The sequence below is a fragment of the Spermophilus citellus genome, assembly GCF_964194105.1.
Source record: "Spermophilus citellus genome assembly, chromosome: 3".
Taxonomy (NCBI): domain Eukaryota; kingdom Metazoa; phylum Chordata; class Mammalia; order Rodentia; family Sciuridae; genus Spermophilus; species Spermophilus citellus.
Genome location: NC_138184.1, coordinates 182638680 through 182653113, shown reverse-complemented (window position 1 = coordinate 182653113; position 14434 = coordinate 182638680). Strand labels below are relative to the sequence as shown.

Below are 14434 nucleotides of genomic sequence, written 5' to 3'. Positions count from 1 at the left end.
AAAAAATGGGTTAACATGCCAACCTTTTGTAGGACTTGCTGCATTGATGATAACCATTTGCTAATTACAGTTTTGATAATAAAACTTTCAGAGACCACCATCCTATACCATCATAAGTATAGACCATTTTGAAGAACTACATAAAGGAAAAGCTGAAATGTAAATCCCTCCACGTTTTATGAACTCTGCCCTCTTTGAATATTTGCTCACAGGCAGGGGAAAGTCAGGGTCTCCTGGTGTGGAAGAAGGCAACCACCGCCACTAGTCACTGCAGAGGATCCTGAGGGATCAGCCTGGCTGATGCAAACAGCTCAGCAAAGAGGAGAGGAGGAGGAAGAGAAAGGATATGGGAAAGAGAGGGGGCCAGCTGGCCTGGAGCAGGAGCTCTGAGTGTGAGGAAAGCAAGCTGGAAATCCCCACACACAACCCTTACTCGATGCTGGGAGCTTGCTGAAATCATCCACTTCCTCTGTCTGTCCTTCTGTTAGAGAAAGTAAGGGGCCAAGTTCACACCAGGGCTGCCACCTACAAGTGCCCTCGAGCATGCAATGAAGCCAGTTTAAAAAACACAGGCATACTGGGTGGGGGTGGAGAGGAGACAGGGCTCCTTTATTCTTTCCAACCCAGGAACAGAGGTTAAGTACATTTAATACTTTTCCCCTTGAAGGGTTCTTCACATCCATCTACATAATCGTTGTTGCTTTAGCACCTTCAGTCCATGCTACACCATGAGATGTGCATACAATTTTATAAGTAAAGTAGAAGATTAGCTAGGAGGGGAATTAAATTCCTCTATGTAACAAAGAAATTCTTGGAGCTGAGAATTCAGCAGTCAAGCTAAAATCTCAGCAGTATATAAAGGATTAAATATATTCCAAAGTGACTGAAAAAAAATCACAAAAGTAGATCATCATCACATAATGCTTCATCAAAATCTTACACAGATTAAAAGGCCATTAGGGAAAGAAAAATTACATCTTTGCAAATATTTGCTATAATTTAAAAAATGCAAGTTCAAACAAAACATATCTCAAAGAGGAAAGAACTTATCCAAAAAGGACAGTTCTTGCAATATAAAACTAGAATTATTAAAGTAATATTTCCTAAACACTATGATTGAATTAAACACTTTGTGGATGTCTTCTACTTCTGGTACATGGAACTATTCCAATTCTCCATAATAAGCAAATATTTGAATATTGGCTGAGTAGAAATAGAATAATTATGACTATCATACTAAAGGTGTCAATCAATCCTATGAGTCATTTTAGAGTCAACTGCTTCAAACACAATAAAGGCATACCATAGTGAAAACATGTCATTAAATAGCAGTGTTAATTTCTAAATGTGATTTGAGAAGACATACCATGTATTTGGAAACAAAATTAAAAATACAAGAAAACAATATTAATAATGTTATAAATGTATATTCTTAAATATACTTCAACAATAAAGTTTAAAAAATAAAAATGTATGGTGGTGGGCTGGGGATGTGGCTCAAGTGGTAGCACGCTTGCCTGGCATGCTTGCGACCCAGGTTCGATCCTCAGCACCACATACAAACAAAGATGTTGTGTCCACTGAAAACTAAAAACTAAATATTAAAAAGTTATCTCTCTCTCTCTCTCTCTCTCTCTCTCTCTCACACACACACACACACACTCTCTCTCTCTCTCTCTCTCTCTCTCTCTTTAAAAAAAATGTATGGTGGAGAGCGATGGTCATCATAATCCAAAGTACATGTATGAAGATATAAATTGGTGTGAATATACTTTGCATATAACTAGAGACATGAAAAAAGTGCTCTATATGTTAATATGAATTGTAATGCATTCTGCTGTCATATATAAAATTAAAAAAAAATAAAGAAATAAGTGTAAAAGATGACTTCATAGAGGCATATACAGGGGCTTCTTGAGGATCTTTTAATACATCTCTAAAAAGTAATATACCTCCTTTAATGTTCATGAAAATGAATCATCTAGACACTGACTGAAACTGGTTCAGATCACTGCCACACAAAAAAATCACCTCAAGAGATGTCAAGTAGAATTCATTGTTGCTGTTTTGAACACTATTAGATTTATTGACATGAAGCTTACATTTTTGGTACATCAAAAATGGTCAATATTAACACTTTCATACCATTCAAACAAAACTTGAACAAAATATGTATGAGGTATAGTGCTAAGTATGTTACCATGATTAATTTTACTTAAGTTTCATAGCTTCATGAAAAATTCTGTGTCAATTTCTATGTATATAATATTTTTATTTTGAGACAGACACCAGCAAGCATATTCAAGTCCTCTGTCCAACTGAAGAAGAAAAATTTTTAAAGAGGGACATGGGCTTAGTCATTACTACTCTCTAAGCTGGCAAAGTTGACCAGGCAATTTTTTTTTTTAGTTTATATATGATGGTAGAATGTATTTTGACATATCATACATACATGGAGCATAACTTCCCATTCTTGCAGTGGTAAAGGATATGGAGTTACACTAGTCATGTGGTCATATATGAACATATGAAAGTTATGTTCAATTCATTCTATTGTCTTTCCCATTTTCCCCATCACCCACTCCCCCATCCAATCCACCTATTGTGAGTCAGTATCCACATATCAGAGACAACTTTTGGACTTTCGTTTTTAGGGACTGCCCTATTTCATTTATCATGAGAATCTCCAGTTCCATCCACTTACTGGCAAATGCCATATTTTCATTCTTCTTTATAGCTAAGTAATATTTCATTGTGTAGATGTAGCACAGTTTCTTTATCCATTCATCTGTTGAAGGGCACCAAGTTTGTTTCCATAGCCTAGCTATTGTGAATTGAGCTGCTCTGAACATTGATGTGGCAGTGTCACTAGAGTATGCTGAATTTAAGTCCTTTTGGTATATGCCAAGGACTGGGATAACTAGGTCAAATGGTGGTTCCATTCCAAGTTTTCTGAGGAATCTCCATACTGCTTTCCAGAGTGGTTCCCATGATTTATAGTCCCACCAGCAATGTGTGAGTTTACCTTTTTCCCCACATCCTCACCAACATTTGTTGGTACTTGTATTCTTGATAATTGCCATTCTGACTGGAGTGAGATAGAATCTCAGTTAAGTTTTGGTTTGCATTTCTCTAATAGCTAGTGATGTTGAACATTTTTTCATATATTTGTCGACCTATCATATTTCTTCTTCTGTGAACTGTCTGTTCAGTTCCTTTGCCTATTTACTGATTGGATTATTTGGTTTTTCGGTGTTAAGTTTTTTTGTATTCTTTATATAAGGCCAGGACAATTTTAATAATTAAATGCTTATACACAATGTCTCTTTAAAACTTGCCTGTTTATCTTCATAGTTGAGCTGTTTTTCATTAGTCCTTAAATAAATGATTATATAATAATATGAACTCTTTAACTTGAACTGACAGACTATTTTAGCATTCACTATATATTCAGTAGCATATAAACCAAGATTGCACTGAAAGAGCCAAGGTTATGAGAAAGCAGTACATACTATATAAATGAAATGCTAACTTGCACAAATCCCTATGGGAAAGCAAAACTCCAAGTAATAATAATAGCCAATCCCATTTAGCTCAAGCATTGCACTTAGCAATTAAAGTTTATTAATTGGTATAATCATCAACTACCTTGGGAGGCAGGTATATTATCCCTATTTTACAGATGAAGAAACCAAAGTACAGGGAGCTTAAGTAAGTTCCAGAAGTCATTCAGATCTGTAATGTAAACCCAAATAGAAATAAAATCAGTCTTGATTTTTCACCTTCTCCCCCTGCCCCCCCCCCACAGGAACACACCACATTCAAACCATTTCTTTGCAAATGAAGCCTTTGTGATGCTATAAGTCAGAAATTGTCAACTTTCTCTTATAGTATGAACCTTCTGGTACCCTGGTGAAGTCTGGGGAAACCTTCTCAGGACAATGCTTTTAAATACACAAATGAAGTCTAGAGGATTACAGAGGAAAGCAATTAAAATGAAATGTTTATAAAAATATTTTTATTTTTATTTTTTATTTATTTTTTATTTTTTTATTATTAGTTGTTCAACACATTACAAAGCTCTTGACATATCATGTTTCATACATTTGATTCAAGCGGATTGTGAACTCCCATTTTTACCCTATATACATATTGCAGATTCACATCGGTTACACATCCACTTTTTTACCTACTGCCATACTAGTGTATGTTGTATTCTGCTGCCTTTCTTATCCTCTACTATCCCCCTCCCCTCCCCTTCCCTCCCCTCCCCTCCCCTCTCCTCCCCTCCTTTGTTACACAAAATTACATATAAGAGGAAGTGAGGGGAAAGGGGAAAAAAACAAGAGAGAGAAATGAATTACAGTAGATGGGGTATAAAAATATTTTTAAAAACAAGTTTGTGCTATGGTAACATTCTCTTAATAGTTCATTAAATAACAAAATATAAGAAGGGACCTGCCCAATCAAGAGTACATTATAGTTTTATTTCAAAAACATCAGTGGTGTTTTGAGATATCTAAAGTGAAATGTAATGTGATATGAAATAGATATGTGTTTCTCTTGGTGCTAAAGACACAGGAACTACTAATAGAGCTGTGGTTTATTGCTTACCTTCATAACTAAGAGAATACTAACTTTAGTGAAAATAAAGATCTTTTTATTAATTTTTTACTTATATATGACAGTGGAGTGCATTACAATTCATATTACTCATATAGAGCACAATTTTTCATATCTCTAGCTGTATATGAAGTACATTCACACCAATTTGTGTCTTCATACATGTACTTTAAATATTAATGTCCATCACATTTTACCATCATTCCTAACCCCAAGCTCCTTCCCTTCCCCTTCTACTCCTCTTCCTTATCTAGATTTCATCTATTCCTCCCATGCTTCCTCTCCCTATCCCACTATGAATCAGCCTCCTTATATCAGAAAAAAAAAACATTACTTGGGAATCAACTTAACAAAAGAGGTGAAAGATCTATATAATGAAAATTACAGAACCCTAAAGAAAGAAATAAAAGTAGACCTTAGAAGATGGAAAGATCTATCTTGCTCTTGGACAGGCAGAATTAATATTATCAATATGACCAAACTACCAAAAGCACTATACTGAGTCAATGCAATTCTGATCAAAATCCCAATGACATTCCTCATAGAAATAGAAAAAGCAGTCATGAACTTTATCTGGAAAAATAAGAGACCCAGAATAGCTAACGCAATCCTAAGCAGGAATGGTGAAGCAGGTGGCATCACTATACCAGACCTTAAACTATTCTACAGAGCAACAGTAACAAAAATAGCTTGGTTTTGGCACCAAAACGGACTGGTAGACCAGTGGTAGAGAATAGAGGACACAGAGACTAACCCACCAAATTATAATTATCTTATATTAGACAAAGGTGCCAAAAACATGCATTGGAGAAAAGATAGCCACTTCAACAAATGGTGCTGGGAAAACTGGAAATCCATATGCAACAGAATGAAATTAAGGCCCTCCTATCTTTCATCATGCACAAAACTCAAATCAAAATGGATCAAGGGCCTAGAAATAAAACCAGAGATCCTGTGTCAATAGAAGAAAAAGCAGGCCCTAATATCCAACATGTAGGATTAGGCCCCAACTTCCTTAAGAAGACTACTTTGGCATAAAAATTAAAACCAAGAATTAATAAATAGAATGGACTCAAACTAAAAAGTTTCTTCTCAGCAAAAGAAACAATCTGTGAGGTGAATAAAGAGCCTACATCCTGGGAGCAAATCTTTACCCCTCACACATCAGATAAAGCACTAATCTCTAGGGTATATAAAGAACTCAAAAAGCTAAGCACCAAAAACAAATAACCTAATCAATAAATAGGCTAAGGACCTGAACAGACACTTCTCAAAAGATGATATACAATCAATCAACAAATATATGAAAAAATGTTCATTATCACAAGCAATTAGAGAAAATAAAGATCTAAAGCTCTCCTACTTGAAATTATGACCCCCCCTGAATTCCATCCCAAATTTAAAACTCAGATGCAAATTGCAACTTAGCAGCTGCTCTTGGAAGCCACCTCTTCTCTTCCAATACTTACTATGGTCCTCCCTTGCATCATTTTTTTTTTTTAGTTGTACTTGAACACAATACCTTTATTTTATTTATTTATTGGCTGGGAACTCTGGCAATATCTCTTAAACCTTACTGTAGTACACACTATTATGAGCAAGCTAGAACACCAACCTGGTGGGCACCTGGAGAATACCTCATGTGTAGTGTGTGCCTATGTATGGCACAAATGTATACAAAATTCATATTATCCCCAAGTCTGTTCAAATAGTGGGCATCTCCTAAACAACTATCAACAAATCTGGAGTCACCATCTCATCACTCTAAATAAAGCTCCTATCACACACCTGCATTTCTATGCAAAAGAATGTTTTTCCCACTGATCATATGAAAATGATATGTAGGACCCCTATGGCAACAAAAATGAATATTCCTTAAAACAGCAAAGAGACTATGTCTTAATACGTTTTTTGTTGTGCTGGATGAAAACAGGTCTTTTGGGTAAACATTTTGATGACAATCAATGTAAAAGTAATTAAATTTTATAAGCTAAACCAATAACGTAATAGGAAAGAGATGATCAATGACAATCTTAGCTAGCCAGAGTGTGGCATGCTGCACTTCGTGCTCTGCAGGAGCTTATTCCCTCCATCTTTATGGCTAAGGGAATGAAAAGCTTTAAATCCACCATGTTGAAACTGGCACCCCTTGTGCCTGTGCTCAGGATACACAGGTTTTCTTTCAAGATCTCTCTACTGAAACCAAAGAAATATCTAAATACTTTAAAAATAGAAGCCTAATGAGCAAAAGGCCAGATGATTAAATGTGATCGAAGATAAGCAGAGGAAATGCATTTAACTAACTGAAGAGTGACTTCTGAGCAAGCAGAAAACTTCATGACACTTCCAGGAGCACAGAGTCAAGAGAATAGATCATTTGCCCCTGAAACCTAGAAAAAGAAACAATGACTATAGCAATGATGGAAAATATTAACTCTAAAATAAGGAAGAACTTTCTGATACAGGAAAATAAAACTACATAAGGAAGCATTTGCTTAGTGAGGTAGATAACCAAGTTTAGATATTCAAAGAATATCTAAGCTTAACCTTAAGCTTATATGATTATTAAAGTAAAATAAATAAGACTAAACAACTTCCAGAAGAAAGACGCTTACAATCAAAAGGCATTTCCCTATGATTGAAGGACTAATCTTATATAATAGAATCTGTGACCAAATGGATTTCCCTATCAGAAAGCCCTAGTAGGGACACTACTCAGATAGTCCTCCAAGCATCTACCTGTAGTTTTCTTTCAAGAAGAATGTGATTCTGCAGAGGCAGATTTTAAAGAACCATGAGTGTCCGACAGCCCGATAGTTACAAACACTTGCACAAAAGGGTTGTTTAAGCAAAATGTGTGTGAACGCTTCCTGAATTTAAACAGGCCAAAGTATGAGAAGACTATGTCATAGTTGGGAAAAAAGATAAGCATCTCAGATCTGCCAATGTGTTAACCCTAAACCAAGCATTCCCTCCCTCCTTGGTTCTGGGAATAGGGAATGTTACTCTGAAGTCCGCTGCATGTACCTCTTTTCTTTTGTGGCTACTTGGCTTGGTTGAATTTCAAAATCACTAACTAAATTGGGGGTGTGAACAACCTACCTGTAAATAAGGAGCATTCCCTGTGATAAGAATGCAGAAGCACAAGAAAAAAGGAGATGAAAAGGTAGGTAGAGATCTAACCCTGCCCCTAAGCCACAAATATTCTAGGTAGGGCAGGAAAACCTCACGGTCTTAGTTTCGTTTTTCTAAAAATGCATTAAGAAACAAGAGGAAAATGCTCAAAAAATATGATTTACTATTGTCAAGAAAACATATATATATATATATATATATATATATATATATATATCTCGCCCAGTCTTCATCACGAAATGAAGGCCATCAAGAACACTCAGGCAACATCGATCCAGATATCCTAAATTAAAATAGGAATCTGAGATATGAAAATACATTTTCCAGATTCTTACAGAGCACTTAATTTCAAATGCAACCGTTAGACTACAAGAAAATGTGATTTGAGCTAAAACAGCTAATATCAAAAATAACAAACACAATGTGACCTGCAGAGCTCAATGCAAATTTAAAACCTCACTTCTCATTACTGGTTACTGGATTTCACTTATGAATGTGTTGACCTTTTTTTATCCCCTCCTGCCACAGGCTGCCAATCTTGGTTTACTTAGGGATCATCAATTCACTGTGAAAAAAAATCAGGCTTTTTCCGTGGCATTATTTCAAAGTTTAAAAAGAGATTTTGACAGGCCAAACGTCCCCTGAAATATGAAAAGTAAATCTTTCTATTTCAAAGTAAAATGATAACAAGAAATTTTCATCAAAATATTTTAATGCTGATCTTCCCAGCCACTCTTCCCTTTAGTTTGCACACAGAAGACTAACACATTGTACGTATAAAATCTAAAAAAGCGAGGTAGTTACATAACCAGAACAACAACAATAACAAAAAAAATGCCTTTTAAAAAGGCTCTTGGTTTTCATAAGCCAAAAACAACTATATTTGATTTTAAGTAAATACTGGGTTGGGGTGTAATGTTAGTGAAAGAGTTATATGCATGAAAAGGAATGATATAAAGTGATTGCTGGTCCTGGGAAGTTGAAGCCATATTCCCAGTTTCCTTAGGAAGGAGCTGACAGCTGAGGTTAGGGTTAGGAACAAAAAATATGAATAAAGATTCAAATATGAATAAAGATCCAAAAATCATAAGATTTATGCTGAAATTATAGAATCAAGCTGTGGTCCCTTTTTTATTTTTTTATTTTTTTTATTTTTGAGATGCAAGAGCATTTCAGACAAGGCAAAGGAGAATAACCCAGAAACAAATTTTAACAATCACAGACTTGTGCAATTGGGGAGACCTTTACAGGTCATCCCCTCCTTCTGCAGATGGGGAGAAAGACCTACAGCAGAGTCTCTGTCACACCAACACATGACTCTTGGTGGAGCCCAAGTTATAGAGAGCACTACTAATTCAAGAGAGGAGGTGGCTGGAATAAGGAGGGAGGGGAAAATGTGATTTAAACAAATGTCAGCAATGATTTATGAACAAGAAAATAGAATCCAAAGAAAATCAAATGGAGAATAATCTCTACCTAGAATATGAACCTCCTTTCATTCTTACTGAACCAAAAAAATAATATCAAAGGAAAGAAAATTTATAACAAATGAATGCAAAGGGCAAAAGATAAATTGAAGAAAATAACCATAGCCTAACTTAGGGTTGTCTATTTAGTGTGTAAACACCACCTATAAATCAGTATTTAAAAGATGAATATCCAAATGGAAAAAACAAATGATGTGAACAAGTAATTCATAAAAAAAGAAATATAAATGAACAACTTGGAAATGTGAAACATCACTAATAGTAAAGTAGAAATGAGTGACTCCAATGGTTGGCATTTACTTTTTGATAATACCAAACACACAGAAAAACAACCAGCACACTTTTGCTATAGTAGCATAAATTTTTAGTGCTTTTCTCCAGGCAATTTGTAATCTGCATGAAGAACTTAAGCAATGCTCATCACCCATTACCCAGTTATACAGTTTGTAGAAATTCTTCAACATCAATTTAAGAATAGGAATGATCCTTTCATCATTTTAATACACAAAAAAGAAGAAAATTTAAGTGTCTAGTGATGAGAAAATTAAATCACATTTAGAAATGAGCACCTAAAGAATTTACCTAAAACCACATATATGGAAAACATTTGATATTAATTCTTTAATACATAACATTATGTAAAAAGCTTAAAACAAGTTCAGTTTCATAATCACACAAGAGAAACACTTAAAATAAGTTGTCTGTAGGTCTTGGAATTATGTAGAAAATATTTGTCTTCTTTTCCTCTTTTTTTCATAATGGATTATTTTCAGAGCAGCTTTATTATTATATAAACTTTTCTTCTTTTTACTATTTCTTAGATTCTCTAATTTAAACATTACTTCTTTTTTAAAGTGTTCTTAATGTTCAAGCAGAAAACTTCTGAGTTCTAGAATCTGACTACATTTTGCATAACAATATGCAATAAAAGGGCCAAAATTGAAGTTCCATTTTTAGATGAAAATAATTAGTTATAAATTTCATAATAAAATAAGAACCACTCAAAATATTTTTTTTAATTTATTGAAAGCCTTCTCATTTGTTTCATTCAACAGCAGGAGATCTGAATAGCAAATGGAATGATGGTGTTGTTGTATCAAGACTTATTTTAATGTTACTTTGATAATTTTTTTTTTCCTTTGTGGTGCTGTGGATCAAACCCAGGGCCTCATCTATGCCCGGCAAGCTCTCTACCACTGAGCAACATGCTGTGTCCTACTTTGTTAATTTTTTTTAAGAATTTAACTTTTACTTTATTTATTCGTTCCTATCGAACCCAGTGCCTCACACATGCTAAGCAAGCACTCTACCACTGAAGTACAACTCCAGCACTAATTAGTTAATTTTTAGAAGATTAAAAACCACTGGAATTCTTATTTACTCTCTAAAACCTGAAGAGAACAAACATAAGGAAGTAATAATAAAAGTACACATCTGATCTAAAAAGTTGTAAACAAAGCCAAGTACCCCCTTCCAACACACACACACACACACACACACACACACACACACACAAGAAAGAGGAAAAAAGGTCTAATATCCATTTTTTTGTATGATAACTTGAAAGTTTCTATTATGCTGAAAACCATTGGTAAGCAACTATATACTGTCTTTTGGAAATCTTCAAGAGAAAAGCCATTTACTTTTCCACATATCCATTATAAATCACACTGTCATTTGCTGTATTTGGATGAAGTCCACCTGAATTTCAGGAAACATACGTAGCTATCTGATGGGAAGAAAACTTGGAAAATAACAAATTGCAATAAAGCTATGTTTACCCATCCTCAAAGTCAGCTGAAGTTTTCTAAAATGAAAAGCAAAACAAAAACAATAAAAGATATGACCAGAAAGAAAAAAAAACTTATAGAATCAGTGGTCATTTTAGGTCTTCTCCTAGACAGTGAGATGCTTGAAGAAAGAGAAAAACACTAATATTAAAATAAATGAATATACAGTAGGATCTATCAAGAATTTGCAACCATAAAATTGTAAATGCTGGGGCTGGGGATGTGGCTCAAGCAGTAGCGCGCTCGCCTGGCATGCGTGCGGCCCAGGTTCAATCCTCAGCACTACGTACAAACAAAGATGTTGTGTCTGCCAAAAACTAAAAAAATAAATATTAAAAAAAAGTGTAAATGCTAACTTTTATGCATGCTTTCAATAAATAATTATGCATGTTATGTGCTCCCCCCCCTTCTTTTCCTGTTCAGATCCTTCTCTACCATCATGTCTGCCTAATTCGGTGGTTTAGAAGTTTGGGTACATTGTTTTCTAACTATGTGTAAAACTATGATAAAAAACATTGATGAGCCAGGAACAGTGGAGTACACCTGTAATCCCAGTGACTTGGGAGGCTGAGACAGGAGAATTGTAAGTTCAAAGTCAGACTCAGCAATGGTGAGGCTCTAAGCAACTCAGTGAGACCCTGTCTCTAAATAAAATACAAAATAGGGCTGGGGATGTGGCTCAGTGGTTGAGTACTCCAGTGTTCCATCCCTGATTACTCCCCCACACAAAAATTGATGGAATTAAAAAAAATTCTTTATTATTCTCTTTACTTTATAGTATGTAAGACATTTTAAAAGGTTGTAATATAAATTATATGGTCATATAAAAATCATTTTTAACTTTATAGTATATACTTTGAATAGTATCCATGGTGAATATATATTAAAATTGATAAATGTCATGCACACACACACCTCTAAGAAAATTTTGCCTAGAAACAGCATGAAAAATCTAATTCTAGCATGATCTAACTAAAAGAAATTATTTACCATGAAGAAAGGTTTTTGATCATCTAACGTGGATAAAAAGAAATATATGTTGGGGTTCATACTAAGATTCCAGGTATTAAAGAGGAGTAAAGTAGATCAAATATCTGAAGGTACCACAAACATAAAGAACAGACAGATGAATTTTTCTTTCTCTTCCCCAGTGCTGGGTATTAAACAAAGGGCCTTTCATATCACTAAGCTACATTCCTAGACCCAGATAACTCTAAAGGGTCTATAGAATATAAAGACCTACAATATCAAAATGCAAAAAGGCTTTTCATAGACTCACTCAAAAAACATCATTTGTGTAACAGAAAGGAAATCTTACCAGCCTCAGTTTCCATCTTAGTCCTCATTTTGCTTTTGAACCATGTTCAACAGAAAGCCTATCTGTGACCGGGGTAAATAGCTCTAGTTCTTTCCAGTAACCAAATATTATATGCTACACACCTGATCACCTTGTACTTGCCTCTATCTATCAATCACTTGATAATGCCCAGAAGAGAACATGATCAGCAACTATAATACATTGGGGATACAATCTCTTATCATTAGAGTCACAATATTATATAAGCACAGCTTCTTTTATTACACTATGTTCAGATTGTACTATACTTACTTTAAAAGAAAAAAAAAACTTATTTTGGAAAAATTTTAGATTTACAAAAAGATACCAGGATAGTGGAGAGTACTCTCTCATTTCCTTCACCCAATTTCAGTTTCCCTAATATTATCATCTTACAGTGCCATGATGCACTTACCAAAACCCAAAATGAGCTGTTTCGTTAAAATATTTACATGTATTTATACAAATTACTTTTTTTGAGTTTCATTTTCTTTACCTTGAATACAGACTTTTTTGACTTTTATTTTATCACATGATGCAAGTGTAGGATCTTACATCTCATCTTTTAAGATTCAGGGCAAGATTTCATCAAGCAAGACTCAGACTTTGACTCTTGAGATGAAATGGAAGATCGTACATTTGATAAGATATTACAGGTCAAAGTCTACTTAGACAGTGTATCCACTTTTTCCACAGATATGTGTCAGATGCACACTTGGTAAGCCAGACTTCATCTTGAGACCAAGGCATAGGCCAACAGAAGTCTCTCTGGAGGGGCATTAGGTAACCTCTAGTGTATACCATTCATGGATTACAAACCCCTCCAAGCATCTGTAACATCCAGTTACTTTATTTTTCACATAAAAAAATCCCTGCCTCAGGAAAGCTCAAACCATTTTTTTGTACCCATTTTCCTTTTTTAAAATAGTCTAATATATGTTTGCATGTTAACATGTTTCTTTAGCAGAATGGTCTAGAGTGTCTATAGAACGGAAGTAGCCTATTCTTCTAAGGCCTCTGAAATGTTTAGAACAAAAGATAACTCTTTAAACTTAACATCTATTGGCAACTCAATGAAGTAGTTAATGACCATGTGTGAAAACTGGTGCTTATAGGAAATCCACAGAGAATCCCCAATGAGTCACAAGCTAAAAGCAGAAGAGCAAGACTGTATTAGTAGTATTATTCCTTCAAGAAGAAAATAAAGTTCCATTTATCCTCTTAAAATTAGTTACTGGCCTTAATTATTATAACGCTTAGGGGACAAAATGGTATAAGATAGCAACTTACTATTGAAATCCTGATTAAAAAGGATAATTTAGACATGTGGACCTAAAGATAGCTATACTCAGCTGTATCAATCACCGCCAGAAGACTTTTCTAAACAGCCTACTTTTCAAAAGATGTGAATAATTTCCAATTCTGTTTATCTCTCAAAACCAGGCTGTGGAATTAGAGTTTTTTAAATTGCAAAATAGAATTGACAATGCTTTTGAGAAGATTGCAAACTCAGACTTCCTATCATTAAATTTCTTAAAATGAGAAAACCATGAAAAAAATGTTTAAAAAGCAGCAAAGTGCCAAAAACAAAGCTCCTCAAACTTACCTCATAGTAACTCCGAACTGCATTGCAAAATGCTTCATCAGCTACAATTTGGGTTTCCCCATTGAGGAAGGCCTGGAACCGTTCTTTTAGTAACTGTAGTTGTTGTTTGTTAAGCTACAAGAAAAAAAATGGACATAAATTGATAAATGAACCAATGTATGACATATACAATGATTATTCAAAGTTAAATTACATATTAGATTTGGCACCTGGAATTAGCTTTATGCTAAAAACAAATAGAACTAAAATATCCTCTTACTTGTAACTATGGCTCAAGTTTAAAATGTTTCCAACGTACATCCCCACATACCCCAGAATCCTGATATGGAACTGGAATCGAGATTTCTACCAAGACAGAATGCCTGCAATTAGTATCCCAGCCTCTTTGCAAAAAGTCAGGGAAAAATCTAAAGTTTGGGTGGGAAATTAACTACTGTACAGAATCGCCAGCTGTCCT

General features: G+C 34.7%; 1 protein-coding gene across 5 annotated transcripts in view; it reads right to left on the bottom strand.

The window, feature by feature from the left end:
- The window catches only part of CADPS2 (calcium dependent secretion activator 2), a 548538-nt gene that overhangs the window by 397845 nt on the left and 136259 nt on the right, over nucleotides 1–14434 (bottom strand). For all 5 annotated transcript variants that reach the window (XM_081286753.1, XM_081286749.1, XM_081286750.1 and 2 more), the window contains exon 2: nucleotides 13978–14091. In XM_081286753.1, the coding sequence (XP_081142879.1) occupies nucleotides 13978–14091 (114 nt within the window). The remainder of the gene's footprint in view (nucleotides 1–13977; nucleotides 14092–14434) is intronic.